The sequence below is a fragment of the Fusarium poae genome, chromosome 1 (assembly GCF_019609905.1).
Source record: "Fusarium poae strain DAOMC 252244 chromosome 1, whole genome shotgun sequence".
NCBI classification, from domain to species: Eukaryota; Fungi; Ascomycota; class Sordariomycetes; order Hypocreales; family Nectriaceae; genus Fusarium; species Fusarium poae.
The window spans coordinates 5,554,847-5,570,767 of record NC_058399.1 but is presented as its reverse complement, the minus strand read 5'-3'; the positions used below and the strand labels follow the sequence as shown (position 1 = coordinate 5,570,767).

Below are 15,921 nucleotides of genomic sequence, written 5' to 3'. Positions count from 1 at the left end.
AGAACGGGAGGTTGATCGGGATCGATTTTTTTTTTTTTGCAACGCCTTTATGTGTCACCACGTTTCTGCTTTGATGTTGTTCACCATATTCCCCCTCGAGTTTATTGTCGGTCTGGCGACTTCCGTCGGGCATCCCAACCAAGTTTACAGCACTGGCCAGGAGTTTGGGAGGATTTATTTTCACTTGTTCTTTTTCTTGCCTTGCAGAGAAATCTTGACTTACACGAGCGGCTCGAGCAAAAATGTCTGCTATTTGGGTTCTGCCTTTCTACATGTGTCATTTCTCTGTTTTCCCCTATCTACTCTTTTCCCTACAGGGAAGCTGGGTGGACTTTTATTGAAGGATGAGCGGAAGATGGGACGACTTTTATGAAGGCCCTGATTGGGGTCGCATTATATTACATATACGGGACCTTATTGTCTCAAACCGATAGTGGTAAATACTAGTTCAAAACCGTTTTAATCATTCGCTTGTTTCTTCGTTTTCTTCTGATGGGAGTACTTCTGGAAACCATCCATACTGTGAAAAGTCTACTGAGTGCTCGCCGAGGGCATTCGTTTCTACTTCTACGCCTTCAGCTTCAAGAGCTTCGGCCTGTGAGCGAGATCCTCCTGGTTGAGATCTACCGAGTGAGTCATGGCTTTTTGACGCTGAGAGGAGTTGACTCACCTTGGTGATATTTGTCCTTTGGAGTTGATGACTCTCTGCCATGGTACATTGTCATGGTTGAAGTGTTGGGATGGATCAGCAGGTAGGTGTTTTAGACAGACACCCACTTGGCGAGGTCTTTGTGCTGCATCGTGTTAAACTATGCACGGGTTCTGTATGAAGTGAAGTGAACTCACGGGTTCCTACAAGCGCGGCGATGTGGCCATACGTAGTGACTTTGCCATAGGGTATTTCTTGGACTGCTGAGTAGACGGCGTAAAAGAAGGCTTCTGCTTCGTCTGAACGGGGCATTATGTCGGTGTATGAAGTATTTATCAAGAGCGAATCGAAGATATGGGAATGTTGTGTATTTGTGATGAAGGAAGCTATTGAAGTCGTGATGTATATTGCGGGGTATGTAATTATCCAGGTCTTGAACACAATTAGAACGGCGAGCTCAGTCCATGTGTGATTACAAACAGGTATTATTATTATTTATGAAGTTGACTCACGACGATGATGGTGTAAGTCAGTTCCTTTGACACGTAGGTATATATTTGGCCTGCCAAGTTGATGCATGTTCTATAGAATCCTGTTTCGGTATGATGATGGGAAATGTTGTGTTCCCTGGTGTCTTTGTTCAGTCCTCGAAAATAGTAATTCCCTTGTGCATCAATTCAAGAACTTGGCCAGCTTGAAGTCCCATCAAAGAGACTCCAAAGTCTGTGCTTCGTGTTACACGTTTCTTGCCTTGAACAAGTCGGCTATCTCAACTAAATATCCTGAACAGGTTTTCGACGAGTCTATATAGAAGCACCATGAGCCCATGATATCTTGATATTGAGCAACATTTTCACTCGCTAAAAAACACAGCAATTTTCACTCATTACAATGAATTTCAAGTTCCTTCTTTTGACCTTCACTCTCGGTGTTTTCGCTACCGAGCCTGAACGACCATTCTTCTTCTCTTCCCAATTTGGGAAATCCAACCCAACCGTCACCTTCACTGACACAAATGGCACATCCCATACCCTCTCCAACAATGACTGGGAATCCAACTACGCCACCATCCAAGCCAGATCCAAGCTTGAGTCTCGTTTCAAGACAGGCGGCTTCCTGGACAAGTGCAAGAACGTCCGCTACTACCTCGCCAAGGCAGACGACAAGAACCCACGCAAGAACGGGTATCAAAACGGGTACAAAAAGTCTCCCTGGCTTGTGGCTGAATGCCCTGACAATAACGGGAACTACATTTGTACTTGGCTTGAACTGGGCAAATGTCTCGTCAACCTGGACGGAGAGCTGTACCAGGGTAAAAAGTGAGTATCGACGCGTGAATGTTTTGAAGACGATTGCTAATGCTTGAGAAACAGCGGAAACTTTCATCAATCTTGCACGCAATGCAACCTCAGAGAAAACGGCCGTTGGTTCAACTGTGGCTGCTGGACCAAGTTACCCAAGGGCACTATTCAATGGACCGACATCAAGGAACGTTTGAAGAGAACGACTATTGATCTGAGTAAGATGCTTTTCCTTTTCTGTTTGAGAACATATGCTGACTGATATATCCAGATGTTGCCATCGGAGCCCAGGACGGGTACTTGTACTGTCACGGAAACTGGGGAGTCAAAGACTTTTGCAGTGGCAGGCCTTCGAACGATCCTTTCTCGATCAAGTGCAATGACAGCGGCATGGAGGCGTACTGCTGGCAGTAGATGGTATGATGGGTTTGGGTATTTGCGTATTATTCTTCGTTACATTCGTTTAAGATAGTTTAGTTATCGCTGCCCTTTTCAGGGTTATTTTTGAGAATTGTGTTGAGGAGTATATCGCCTCAATTCAATGGACACGCTTCTGGTCTTGAGTCCTATTAGATCAGAATATTCAGTGTCGACTCACCTCTTTTTTGTCGCCATCTGTTGGTAGACTCGACCAACTCGGGACAACCTTTCAATAACCATCCCCATTTCTTGAGAAATCCCACGCTCACCTCCCAACTTGCTGCATCGTGTGATTCCCCCCAGACAATAAGAAACGCATCGTCCAAGCCTTGACTGCATGTAAGTCCAAGGATATCGAAACACAGCTCATCCTCGTCGATGATACCGCCCGTGTACGCCCTTAGCATATTATCTCTCAATTGCGGAATGGGTAGCAGGTCAACCCAAGGATGGTGCTCAATCTCGGTTTGTAGTTTTGTAGGGCACAAAGACTCGGGACATGAGAGAGGAATAATGGTAGATTCTAGAGGACCAAAAGTCTTGATGCTCCATGGAGACGTCACATCGTCGCAGCATAGACCTTCAAGTGGAATGCCAATGTGTACAGCATTTTTTGATACCGCATTGACGGCATTGAGACGAATAAGTGATGGTAGTATCGCTGGACGGTGAGAATTCAGACTGTGCTGCACTTGGACAAGTTGCATGAAAGCATAGGCTATCGCACGGTCGCGAGGTGTCGGCAAGATGAGGATACCTTCAGAGGTTGTTTTCGAATCATCGTGGATACTGTCCCGAGCTTTCCGCTTGCCTTGACAATGTCAGTTTCATGATATACCGCCTTTTGATTATACGGTGAGTGGTTTGACTGACGATAAGCTCTTTGGTTGAGACGATTCTGTCGTCTCCTCCTGTCTCTGGAGTCAGTGACGCCCATCCAATCATCCTTTGGGTCCCTCGGCTCCGATATATTGCGGCATTGTTTGCGGATCGGTGGTTGTTGAGTAAGCAAATCCGGATATCTCTGTTGTGGTTGCTGCGGCATTGTTTCGGCCATTTCGGAGGAGACGGCTTTCTTACGTACAGAGTGCGATTGACAGGTCCCAGTATTTCGTCAAGTTTTTTTTTGTATCGTCTTTATTCTGCTGACATGGAAATGTACCAAACTCCGAGTTGAAAGAAAGAGAAATGTCGATAGGAATAAAATAGGTTTGTTGGTCAGCACTCTAAGAATAGTCTGCATATTGATTACTGACCCAAACCATTAAATTGAATCGTCTCATGTCTTAATATTCCTCCAAATTGATAAGATCTAAGTACTACTGTGGATCTCCCATGTGGAAAGAGTGAAGCTAATGCAACCTGCTGACATCAATAGTCCGAAAAGATTTGAACCAAAGATCCCAGTACATAACCACGCTTCGACATGGACACTCAATTCTGATGTCAGACCTTTACTTGACAGGTACAATCGTTTGTCTCATATCAAAGTACGTATACAATTTGCCTCTGCTAAGATCCATCTAGTCTAGATAGGATATCCCAAGACTATGGTCTAGATAGACTACGTAATTCATCACAACTACCGATGAATCTGCCATGGAGAAAACCTCGTGGCGACCCGCTTCTCTTCCTTGAACATGACATGCATTCCCCATCCGGTCCAACTTCCTCTTTCTCTTTGGTTGATGATTAGTGGGCAAACGAGGACACTCTGACCAACGGCGATGGCTTCCTTTTTTTGCTCTACTCAACATTGCGCTATGCTATGCTAACTCCGATTATATCCAGATCTTGATGCTGATAAATTCACTATTATACTTTTTTTTCTTCTTTTTTTCTATGACGTTGTGGAGTATCGGATCCGAGCTTAGCTTGCCTTGGATGTTGGTGGAATTTCCATGATGGACTAGAAAAAGTCTAACAGTCTGGCAGTCATGATGATTATATATAAAGAGATGCTATAGTTCCTAGGTAATTTGTCTATTCTAATTGAACCATATTACTCACACACTACTCTCTCATCTATCTATACAACTCCTTTATACCCACACCACTCCCACTATACAAGTCTCATAACATACGCACAAACTCATACATAATGGCTGAATACGAGTTCAAGGGATGGATGGGCCGTGACGCTGACTCCATCAACGGAAAGATGGAATGGGGTTCTTTCGAGCCCAAGAAGTGGGAGGAGAACGACGTTGATATCAAGATCACACACTGCGGTATCTGCGGTTCTGACCTCCACATTCTCCGATCTGGCTGGGGCGAGACACCTTTCCGTAAGTGAATTCACTTTCTTTAGCTCGGAGTTTATACTAACAGAAACAGCCTGCTGTGTTGGTCACGAAATCGTTGGCAAGGCCGTCAAGGTCGGCCAGAACGTCAAGAACATCAAGGTCGGTGACCGCGTTGGTGTAGGTGCTCAGGCCCGCAGCTGCCTCCGTGAGGACTGCATTGAGTGCTCCGCCGGCCGCTTCAACTACTGTGACAACATGGTCAGCACCTACGGCTCCGTCTACCCCGGCGACATCGGCAAGTCTTATGGTGGATACGCCGACTACAACCGTACCGACTCTCGCTTCGTCGTCAAGATCCCCGAGGGTCTCTCCTCTGAGATCGCCGCTCCCATGCTCTGCGGTGGTGTTACCGTCTACGCTCCTCTCCGAAACAACGGCTGCGGTCCCGGAAAGACTGTCGGTATCGTCGGTGTTGGTGGCCTGGGTCACTTCGGTGTTCTCTTCGCCAAGGCTCTCGGCGCTGACAAGGTCGTCGGTATCTCCCGAAAGGCCTCCAAGAAGGATGAGGTCCTCGCTCTCGGTGCCGACTCTTACATCGCTACTGACGACGACGAGGGCTGGGCCGACAAGTACGCCAAGACCGTCGACTTGATCGTCTGCACCGTCTCCAGCAACAAGATGCCCTTCAGCGACTACTTCAAGCTCCTCCGCCACGGCGGCAACTTTGTCCAGGTCGGTGCCCCCGACTCTGGTGAGCTTCCTCCCGTCAACGCTTTCACTCTCATCAAGGGTGGCTTCAAGCTCAGTGGCAGCCTCATCGGTTCTCCCGCCGATATCGAGGAGATGCTCGAGCTTGCTGTTAAGAAGAACGTCAAGCCTTGGATTGAGAAGCGACCCATGGAGGACGCCAACCAGGCTGTTGTCGATATGGAGCAGGGCAAGGCTCGATACCGATACGTTCTTGTGAACCAGAAGAACATTGAGTAAATGCGATTATTACAGAGATACCAAGATAGAGATAGAGATAAACTTATATAATAGCGATGACGAATGACCAAATAGAATAATCATTGGCAACATAACCATTTTTCCACTTGTCGTGTATTGAGGACCACTACGTCAACAAAAAAGCATCATCATAATTATGGAGCCTAAATCACTTAAAGCTGAGATAAAAGTATCCTACAATAGATAGAATTTCTACAAGGCACCCACTGGTTTGCGTGTGGTGGTCATCTCACTGAGCACACCCAACAACAACATCTGAGCAGAACATCAACATTCAACCCAATTAATGTCAGAAAATGAGTATTTACTTAAAGATCTAACTATCTATGATGCAATGACTCACTCTCACGTGATACATCTCACTCCACGCCACGTGCCTTCATGAAATCCACCATATCGAAGAAACTCTTCTTATACCGCCTCTCCTGGGTCGTCCTATTCACTGTTTGGATCCCAAAATGAGCATCATAACTCCCGAATTCCCAGTTGTCCGCTATACTCCACGCGTAGGCTCCTATAACTTCAACTCCGTCCTCCCAAATGGCCTTGAGAGTCTCAGACAAGAAGCTCAAGTAGTAGATGCTTCGAGGCGTGTCAAACAGCTGATCAGACAGCTCTTTCTCCGCCTCGCCGAAAACAGGAAAGCCAAACTCAGTAATAGCTACAGGGGTTCTCCATGTGTTGTGTAGGTAGTTGAGGTAGCTTCGGAGGTAAGTGGGTGTGATGTACACGTAACTGTAAGAGCGATAGCCGATGTTCCACCCATTGACGGTCGTCGTGGTTTGGTTGACACAATAAGGACGGAAAGTAGAAGATGAGTTTGATGCACATTCTAAAATACTGTCCTTGTCGTCTGGAACAGGTGGTGCGATGACCGTGGCGGTATAGGGATCGATGCCTAGGAAGTCCGCCGTCCCACCGATGTATTTGAGTTCCTCTTCACTCAGCGGAACAAAGTCATCAAAAGTCTTTTTGAATGACTCGGGATAATCTTGACCGAGGTAAATAGGATTACAGAACGGTCCTAGTTGAATTGAGTTGAAGTGGTCGGCAGCATATACATCCGCCTCACTCTTGGGATCCCGGGGAACACCAAAGTTATTGTTGAACTTAAGTGCAATTTTACCCTTTCCGCCGAGTTCTTCTTTGTACCAGCGGTAGACTCTAGCGTGAGATTTGACGACGTTGTACACTGAGAGAGCATTGTATGAGTAGAGCAGGGGCTCGTTATAAGTGAACCATACAGGCACACGATCAGCATAGTGGCTCATGACGACCTTTGCATAATGAACAAAAGCATCCGGGAAAGTCTCATTCTGGTAGCCGCCGTTCGTGTACCCAATTTGAGGCCTGTCTGCGGCCTTTGTGAGGTTGCTTCCAAAGAACTGAAGAGGAGTGTCGAAGTGAAGCAGGGTAACTTCAGGAGTCATTCCCTTTTCAAGAATGAAGTTAATCACATCATTATAATGATCGATTCCCTCCTGATTCACAGGTGTACCGGGTATTGCGAAGGGTAAGATCCTTGTCCACGCAATACTAAATGAGAAATGCTTCGCGCCCATGGCAGCAACGCGCTCGATATCTTGCTTGTAGTAGTAGTAATGCTCATTCGTAACGTAGTCCTTCGCACCATCATTTTGGACGAGAATGTCCATGAGAGACGGCGCCTTACCCTCCTCTGCGGTAGCGCCCTCAATCTGACTTGCAGAGCTCGCAACTCCAAAGCTAAAGTTCTTTGGAAAGTTATAGCAGTCTGAAGGACCGAAGTAATCTCGCGGCGGGAGAATAAGCTCGCTGCTGGGAATGGGAGTGGGAGATACGGTAGTGCTATAGACAGCCGTCTCGGTAAAGTTGGGAGGGTTTGCGTGCTCCCACAGAGCAGTCCACGCAGCTTGTCCATACGGATCATCCGTGTCTGAAGCTTTGGTAGTAGCATTGGGGTCCCATTTTCCCCATGTGGTAAATGACAGTGAAGGCACGAGAGAGATGAGAGACTCTGGTGGATCGGCGTATGTAGTTGTGGTGGTAGGTGCAGGCACCGAGGTAGCGTATCTCACAGTCTCAGTAAGAGTGTAACTGAAGGGTGTATATGTGTATTTTGGCTCTTGTGTCTCTGTAGCTTTGCATTGGGGACGTTCTGTAGGGCCGTTGACCTCATCGTAGACCATCTGGCCAAAAGCCAGCGATGCAGAAAGTAGCTGCAGGATAGCTTGTGAGGGTGTCATGATGGGTGATTGAGAGACACACACTTGACTGAGAAGGAAATCATGTGGAATATGTCACGATATATATATGTGCTTCACATCGGCAAACCTTGTTAAGTGGTGAGAGTATAAGAGACGAAATTAGTAAGTCAATTTACAGCATTTTAGACCAAGGTTTAGACCATGTATTTTTGACATCCCGAGCTCAGATGCAGCATCGTATGTCTACTTCCCTTCTCATCCCATGAATTCCGCGACGTATTCCGCTGTATAAGTCGATCCCCATATTTCGGACCGATTGAAACCTGTTTAATTAAGTTAAGATCGCGGGGAAGATGCGGGGTGTAAGTTCAAACGGTCATATCCTGAGCCTCGGACTCTCAGCTCTTCCCACTTATTCTCCAGAAACCAGTACGGATTGCCTTTTCAAGGTAGCTTGTATTTCTTTGTTAGCCCTATGGCCGAAGTCGGTGATGAGATCACGTTGTGAAGAATACGATGATGGCGTTGTATTGTGGCGATCTTTCCAGTTCGTGGTTTGGAGATCCAGTTAATATGTACCCCAGACATGCGATCCAATAGAGTCGAGATGACCGAATGCCGACGTTGAGAGCCGTTATTAATTACCCATGCATTGTTTCGCCGAAGGACCACTTTGTTGACTGATGTATCGGGATGTGGAGGAGTGTCTTAAACTGCATGTCGGTCTATATATGTGGTAACATGTCTTTAACTAAAGCCGATCAAATACATTCTTTAGAAATACTAGTTTTAGTGTTAGGATAGTTTTACACAACTCTACGGGTAACGGTTTTCAGACTTGTCAATCTCAACGTTTAGGATCCCCTGTAGGATTCTGGCGGTCTGTCAACATGTCCAGTGATGAGACAGCGAACGTAACGGACATCTAAGTCTTTCCCTGTAAACTCAATGTGGACGTCAATGGGAGTTAAATTCTCGGGATTTATTTCTGAGCTAGCTAGATAATAGAACCAGCGTTCACATTCACTCCAGAAAAGTTGACTTGTTCGACTGCCGACAGTTACCCTATTTAAATCAGGTAGCTTCCTGAGAGACGATCGTGATAGCTCAAAGGTTTGATACACTTCTTAGATCTAGAGAGATACTCTAAATGACCTTTGTGGTGAGATGGTACCCCCAGATGATCGGCCTAACTGATCCGATATGTAAAAGAAGGATGTGAAATGGCATTGAAGAGCCCGAGTTCATTAGACAGAACGTAGGAGTCTTCCTCTTAATTCTGATAGATTGAAAGGGCCCCCACACTGCACTGATCCCAAGTAACTCGGATAGTAACAGCTTTTGAGCCAGATATGAGAAAATACATATTAGGATCGAACAGGATGGGTTTGAGTGATAGGATAGTGTTGAAACATGTTAGCATAATCAACGCACGGTTACCTTCGGAGATTATAAAGATAACACGGCTAGCAGGTAGAAGAAATCAACCTGTAATCTTTAGGACATAAAAACAAATACCCTAAGAGTCTGGTCTAAGCAGCATAAACTAGTTTAAAACTTTCGTCTCTTATGATCCTAGTGGCCAAGTTTTTTGACACCTGAGGCATGAGTGCCATCAATACGAGGAATACAGACAGTTATATATGGTCTTGCGCTGTTGTGAGCTGAGTGTCAGGAACGGATATCGGAGATGGCGACGAGAACATCAAATGAAGAAGCCATATGTATTTAGTACATGGAACGAATTTTGGACAAGTGCAAAAAGGGTGAGGAAGTGAAGGAACAAAGCGTCCATGAGTAATGAAACTACGGGGTCAGTAAAATAAGAGAGGGCATGAGAGCAGAAGGAACACTCAAGGTTCTGGAGGAGAGAAAGGCGCTTTTCTCATATGATACCACGAGATTCAACCCATAAACTGTGTGAAACAAGCACCCGATGACGCCCCTAATCCTTGACATGAAGCAACCAGCATGGGAACCACCTTCACCAAGTTACATCCGGCTGAACATGTCTATACAATACTAGGGAAAAAATAAACAATTTGTATCAATATCTATTGTTTAAGTCACGTGAGATGACTTAACAAGCCAACAAGTTGTGTTATGTTCTTAGGCTTGGACACGAAAAGTGCTGCTGATAGTTACAAAAAAAAACACCAAAAAAACATACAACACCGGGGATTCGCTGGTCGTCACCGACCCAACTACTAATCCAGCGCTTCGCAGCTTATCTATGGGAGAGCGGACGGGATCCCGAGTTTTCTGCGAGCTGTGGTCGTATGTATCAGAGAGATCACTCAATTGAATCTATATTCCAAGGTGCTATTCAAGGAGATAATACTCAACACCATGCTATGGCCAATATTCAACTACATATATCCAACAGCATACACAGAATACTAAACAAACTGCAGACAGCATCAGTAACCCTTGATACGTTCCCGATCTCTTGTTATCTTCCTCTTTCGTCTGCTCCCCAGACACACGCTAGAAACCCTCATTGAAACTGTCTGCCTAGGACTGGCATTATAGGCGTCGTCATGCCGCCACTAAAGCTATGCGATTGAAAGTCTTATACAGGACCTGCCTTGTGCGTGTGATATCTGTTATTACCCACCAAATAACGGATTGTTTGGCTGTGACAAACTCGATCATGAGCCACGAAGGACATCAAGGAAAGGCGTCTGAGCGCCGTTGCGTGGCTGATAACTTGTCTGCCCGTTGTACATAACTAGGCTTGCTGTGAACTTGGAGAACATTGCCGTAGTAATTAATGGTTTCAGGCCGATTCTCGCCCCTTGAAACCCGACCCGGTGGCATTACGACGTCGAGATCAGTATCTTGAGGAGACTTTGCTACCCTGATGGTATCACCAGACACATCATGGAACTGAGCAGTTGGCCCTGGTGGATTGGAAGTGTATGGCCCACTCAAAGAAAGCTTTGGCTGATCAATAGTCGAGCTTGTGGCGAGGGATACTCGAGTTGCCTCCAACTGCCGCTTGATGCTTTTAAGTGTGGACTGGATAGGCATTACCTGGGCTTCTCCAAACGCATCAACAGAAACGACATGCCCATAAAGGCCCAAGGTCTTGGCATCTACTACCCATATGCCGGAATCACCAGGACATAATGCTTAAATTAACGTTAGAGAGACAGTAGTCCTACGTGGTGATCTGTACTTACGTGAACCATCCTTGAATGTAACATCATGGGCATTAACGAATTTCGATCCAGGAGACATCATCAATGAAGAAGTATTCAAGGATAATTCTGCCATACGCGGTTTATCTTGCTTTAGCACAAGTACTTGCTTTGTCAGGGTCGTGTCGATAGAGTCAATGTAATAACGGTGAACTTCTGGTTTGTCATCTTCGATGTCGGAATCTTTGGGCTGTTTACCACGATTCACTAGATTTGGCAATGCATATTCCTCGTTAAGGTCCAAGAGTGCCCAATCGTAGTTTTCTTCTGGCGAATTAATGAAAGAGTCATAAACAACGGTCCCGATGGGAGGTTTTGTTTGCAAGAGATTGTCGTCACATGTTCTCTCGGTATCGGAATGTTCCGATTTTGGAAGGGATAGTGATGTTTCTGTAGAGGCATCATCGCTTTCGGAATACTCTTCTTCATCTGAAGACGACGATGATCCATACACTTCGTTCATCAGCTTCTTGTCAGAAGGGACCACTCGGATTCTTCTTAATGGATGCCCAGCTGTAAGTCCATACAGACGTTTCTGGTCGGTTTCAACAACGATAACTCCACCGATAGTGCATCTGACGGATCTGCCATTTCCACTCAGTGTGATAGGCATCCCGCAAATTGTGTTGACGGGAAGGGAGTCGGTAAGGACGTCTATCATTTCGTCGTTTGCAACTTCTATCGGCGGCTTGCCCAAGACTAAAACTCGAAAGTCTGGTAAGAGCTCTTCCTCAACGTGTTTTTGTGCAAAGAACTTCTTGACCTTCTTTGCGACCCTCTTCTCACACTGTATTACTATGTGAAGCTCGGTATTCTGCGAATCAAGACCCAGATATCTGAGCTTCATCGAGATGTTGCCAGGGTCCTTATTTCTTTTCGAAATAGAGTCATAGAGTGGTTGAGAATATAGAATCTTTATGTCGAAGAATCGATCTTTGAGCCGTTGTGGTACGGGCTTCGCGAAGTCTTTCAACTCTGTTCCGTGCAACGCAAGACCGACAGGTTCGTCTCGCGAGATTGAAGCGGCATTTCGCGGTGGGTTTGGAGTTATTGTTTGCCTTGCATCTGTTATGTGCAACGAAAGGCCGACATGCTCGTCTTGCAAGATTGGAGCGGCATTCTGGGGTAGGCTGGGGTTTGTTGTCTGCCTTGTATCTGCTACGTGCAACGAAAGACCGACATGTTCGTCTGGCGACATTGGACGCTGCTGGGCCCATACATCTGGTAACTCGCTGGCGTTGCGCCAACGCTCAAAGGCCGACATGTCGAACTGGGCGTGAAATAAGTTACCATGTAAGGGGAGAATGTGGACTTGAATAAGAAGTGCAGCAGAAAAGTCATCGTGATCAGGCTGGGAGAAATATGAGGGGAGTCCAGTTTCGAGCGCTGTGGCTTACATGGGTTGTTGGCACCCAATACTGTATACGCAAGCTGCATGCACATCGCCTCAACGAGCCCCCTATTACGTGTTTCTGAAAACAAGACATTCTTTTAAGATGTCCATTAGATTGTGGCTTGAAATAACTAGTACTTAATGACATTCGGTACCCTTTTGAAGTTCATCAAAATTAGCATCATGGCTGCGAGAATAAGCAGCGACTTGAACCAAGACTCGGCACGTCAGCTAGCTGTTTCTCTATGGTCATGGCAAGTCTGTCAAGGCTGCGTCGAGCTAAAGAGATCACAGTGCAATGATCAGAATTGCCCGAGTGGACGAATGACTCAAATCCAACGATACTTGCAGTACTACGAAGCTGTTGTTTCAACATATGTGGATGCAACGTCGACGCCAAGAGATATCAATACCCATTTGGATATCTTGACAATCATTTCAATTCTAAAATCACATCCAGATGCAACCTTGTCAGAGCTTCGCCGAATAGCTTCACCCAACACCAACACTGCTACTCAGGCTCTCCACAGCAACATCCAGGCTAATACAGTTGCGCTTGGTGTCAAAACTATGCTCATGATCGATCCTTCAGCCCTCCATCATTCATCTGACAGGCTTGAGAAAGGAACTTTCCGAGTGCACTGGAAAGAAGACGTTCCTTTGAGCAAATACATCCAGGACTCTTTTCCACTTGGTAATCACAATGTCCTCAGCTACAATACTAGTGAGTTGTTCGCGGATGTCAAGAGGCAACTTAGAGCTGTCAACCTCAAGAGAAGACTCAAAATTACTATCAGAGCGACATCAGACATACGAAATCATCTGCTGTTTGACAGGAGAAACAGCGTTTTGGAGATTTATCATTATACATCGTTTCTCAAAGAACAGTTGAGGGTGACCAGAGATCTCGGCGACTGTTCCAGCCCATCTTCGTCTCTTAAAAAGTAAGTCGCAGTTCAATTCTACCAACTGAACCAAACTAAGACTTTATCAGGGGCGTGCTACCGCGTCAGCTCGTCCTTGAAATCCTAGACTCCCTTCAAGGAACTCTTTTCCCACTATCCGATCCCAAGTCCAAGAAACTTGCACGGTCACTCATCAAAAATTGTTCCTTCGACCCAGATATTCTCAATTTCGAGTTCAGCTCAGTCAGACGTGTCGGGGAAGAGAGTGTGCCTTATATCTATCTGGCCGATCGCCTCGCGGATCTGTACAACGAACTTGAGACCCCGCAGCCTCGCAGTTGGCTTCAACGATCAATGCAGAGAAAGAGTGGCGCAAGACATGTGATGATGGCGACCTTGATAGGGGTGGCCATTGCTATTATCCTGGGAATTGTGTCGCTTGCTGTCAGTTCATACCAGACTTGGATTGCATATCAGGCATGGAAGCATCCTGTTGAGCCTCACTAGCATTAATCATAGTGAATGGGAGATGCAGAAGTCAGATATGTATATATTAGAGTAAGTACAATCGATTTATATCGTGTTAGGCAATGATACCCCTACTCGTCCATCAATGTCGCTCAGTTCGCCTAACCAGATATAATTCTCTTCCTGTCCTCTTTGGTAACCATTGGACTACTATCCATCTCATAAACATTCGACCTCTGCATATCTTCATGTGCAGGATAATAATAATAAGTATCCTCTGTCATCTGGTCAGCTCGATCGAATATAATGATTTAGTGGTTAACCTACTAAGGGTTTGCTTCTTGAGTCGGTACAATACGTAATAAACGCCAAAAGAAACAAGAGCCGCTCCAATCACGGAACCAGAAACAGCGCCGGCAATCATGGAGCCGGATAGCTTATTGTTTCCAGTGTTTCCTTGATCATTTGACCCCGGAGTGGAACCAGTTGCAGAAGCAGAGGGTTGTATTACACCGCTCGCTTTGTCACCACATTTGTCCCCCGTCTCTTGATCAAACACTCTTACAGGTTTACTCTCCTCGGTGGTGTTGGTTTTCCAAAGGGTAAAAGTACCTGCATCTTGATTCACCATGAGATAAGCAGCCGTGAGGAAATACCGTCCTAGTATCGGAGCTTCGTCCTCGACATTATTGATGAGAATGTTCTGTCGAGTAAGGTTGTATACCCTCGATCCATCTTTGTCGATTTCAGTTTCTGGGAAGACGAACTGGTCATTTGGAACGCGAATCTCAAGGCCGGACTCTAGATAAAAGGTAAGATCGCCCTTGAATCTGTATATTGGATTAGTAAGAGAGAGAAGATACAGGTAGTGATACTGACTGTTTCTTGATACTGGACTGAAGAGCCATCCAATGAAGATCAGTCGTCGAATGGGTGGTGTCGATATCAGCGATACTCTTGAATTTCTCAATGTAATCCATCGGTGCTTCCATTAGAAGATGATGTGCAGGATCGATACAGCAATGCAATGCTGTTCCTGAAGGAAAGATACTTGCGTTCATTCCATCCACAAAGTTGACTTTAATGTCCGTCACGGTAATCCTCATACCTGTCCAACAGCCCCGAGACCCGTCAAAGTGGTCGTATACCAAAGGCGCAGTATAGTTATCTCCCATGACTTTCATCTCATCATAGCCACCCAGAACGAGCGATCCATCCATCGGCTTTTCGTCGCCGTAAATACCCCAAAATATAGACCAAACCCTTGAAGTGATCTTCTCCGCTTTGCGTAGAGCGTTGAGGTACGTTGAGTTTCGTCCAAGGCCCAGAGCGCTGAGTGTGGTGTGGCTAGTATCCCAGTTGGATGTTGGTATACCAAAAGGAAACTTGGGGATTTCGGCTGCGCCTTGGAGTTTGATCTTGTCAATAGCTCCAATACTTCGACTCGGGAGGTTTTTAATGCCATAAACACTCCCTTTGAAGATTGTCTCGGTGGTGGCACCGCCGGCTGCGATGAGGTTGTCTGCCTCTGTGTAACTTGTAGAATCCTGTTCATTGAACAAACCACCTCTTTCGACGATGCAAGACTCATCGCTGTACGTTGTATCGTTCTTGCAGTAAGGCTGGTTATTGTAGATGATGGTGTTATTCAACTCACTACTGACGTTAGAAAAGAGCAGGAATAGTTAAATGATGAACATACGCCCATGGTAGAAGCACAACATTCTGCGGCGGAGTACCGACTTGTGCCGCTATCCCTCTCATCAGGGAATCTTCGTTGTCTGCGAGTATTTGAACGTCTCGGATTGGTAGAACCAGTGGTTGTGCATCGCAAGATGAAGCGAGAGTGGCTCTTAGGAAGAGCAAAATTGGCAAAAGGCTCTGCATTGTGACGAAATCACACGGAAAAGGGAGTAACAAAAGGTTCAAGTTTGGCCTACAACTTTAAAGACGAGAGAGAAAACATGGTTTGTATTTGTTCGTCATAAAGGCTCGTGCTGTTGGAAGTCAAGACCGCCAAGCTATCATGATTTAGACGAGCCATGTTTGTTCTAGGGAACTTTGACCTTTGAAAGCGCCTTGAAAATAGGTCGTGTTCTATTCACGTTTAAAGAGTACACTAACTCAGCAGGTGGTTGCCAC

At 45.9% G+C, this 15,921-nt stretch overlaps 8 protein-coding genes across 8 annotated transcripts; 3 read left to right on the top strand and 5 right to left on the bottom strand.

The window, feature by feature from the left end:
- Positions 1 to 463: 463 nt before the first annotated feature.
- On the bottom strand, positions 464 to 961 carry FPOAC1_001807 (uncharacterized protein; the record flags this gene model as incomplete). The annotated part of the gene is made up of 3 exons (XM_044846396.1): positions 464 to 623; positions 671 to 794; positions 847 to 961. 3 exons carry the CDS (start codon positions 959 to 961, stop codon positions 464 to 466), a joined length of 399 nt encoding a protein of 132 aa, XP_044712312.1.
- A 579-nt stretch (positions 962 to 1,540) lies between these two features.
- On the top strand, positions 1,541 to 2,364 carry FPOAC1_001806 (uncharacterized protein; the record flags this gene model as incomplete). The annotated part of the gene is made up of 3 exons (XM_044846395.1): positions 1,541 to 1,968; positions 2,023 to 2,168; positions 2,222 to 2,364. The coding sequence occupies 3 exons, from the start codon at positions 1,541 to 1,543 to the stop codon at positions 2,362 to 2,364; spliced, it is 717 nt and encodes a 238-aa protein (XP_044712311.1).
- A 155-nt stretch (positions 2,365 to 2,519) lies between these two features.
- On the bottom strand, positions 2,520 to 3,415 carry FPOAC1_001805 (uncharacterized protein; the record flags this gene model as incomplete). Its single annotated transcript, XM_044846394.1, has 2 exons — positions 2,520 to 3,181; positions 3,244 to 3,415. 2 exons carry the CDS (start codon positions 3,413 to 3,415, stop codon positions 2,520 to 2,522), a joined length of 834 nt encoding a protein of 277 aa, XP_044712310.1.
- Positions 3,416 to 4,471: 1,056 nt separating this feature from the next.
- Positions 4,472 to 5,603, top strand: FPOAC1_001804 (uncharacterized protein; the record flags this gene model as incomplete). The annotated part of the gene is made up of 2 exons (XM_044846393.1): positions 4,472 to 4,658; positions 4,708 to 5,603. 2 exons carry the CDS (start codon positions 4,472 to 4,474, stop codon positions 5,601 to 5,603), a joined length of 1,083 nt encoding a protein of 360 aa, XP_044712309.1.
- Positions 5,604 to 5,983: 380 nt separating this feature from the next.
- Positions 5,984 to 7,849, bottom strand: FPOAC1_001803 (uncharacterized protein; the record flags this gene model as incomplete). The annotated part of the gene is made up of 1 exon (XM_044846392.1): positions 5,984 to 7,849. One exon carries the CDS (start codon positions 7,847 to 7,849, stop codon positions 5,984 to 5,986), a length of 1,866 nt encoding a protein of 621 aa, XP_044712308.1.
- Positions 7,850 to 10,480: 2,631 nt separating this feature from the next.
- FPOAC1_001802 (uncharacterized protein) lies at positions 10,481 to 12,277 on the bottom strand (the record flags this gene model as incomplete). Its single annotated transcript, XM_044846391.1, has 2 exons — positions 10,481 to 10,908; positions 10,996 to 12,277. The coding sequence occupies 2 exons, from the start codon at positions 12,275 to 12,277 to the stop codon at positions 10,481 to 10,483; spliced, it is 1,710 nt and encodes a 569-aa protein (XP_044712307.1).
- Positions 12,278 to 12,589: 312 nt separating this feature from the next.
- On the top strand, positions 12,590 to 13,818 carry FPOAC1_001801 (uncharacterized protein; the record flags this gene model as incomplete). Its single annotated transcript, XM_044846390.1, has 2 exons — positions 12,590 to 13,350; positions 13,401 to 13,818. 2 exons carry the CDS (start codon positions 12,590 to 12,592, stop codon positions 13,816 to 13,818), a joined length of 1,179 nt encoding a protein of 392 aa, XP_044712306.1.
- A 122-nt stretch (positions 13,819 to 13,940) lies between these two features.
- Positions 13,941 to 15,666, bottom strand: FPOAC1_001800 (uncharacterized protein; the record flags this gene model as incomplete). Its single annotated transcript, XM_044846389.1, has 4 exons — positions 13,941 to 14,056; positions 14,107 to 14,609; positions 14,659 to 15,435; positions 15,482 to 15,666. 4 exons carry the CDS (start codon positions 15,664 to 15,666, stop codon positions 13,941 to 13,943), a joined length of 1,581 nt encoding a protein of 526 aa, XP_044712305.1.
- Between the last annotated feature and the right edge of the window lie 255 nt (positions 15,667 to 15,921).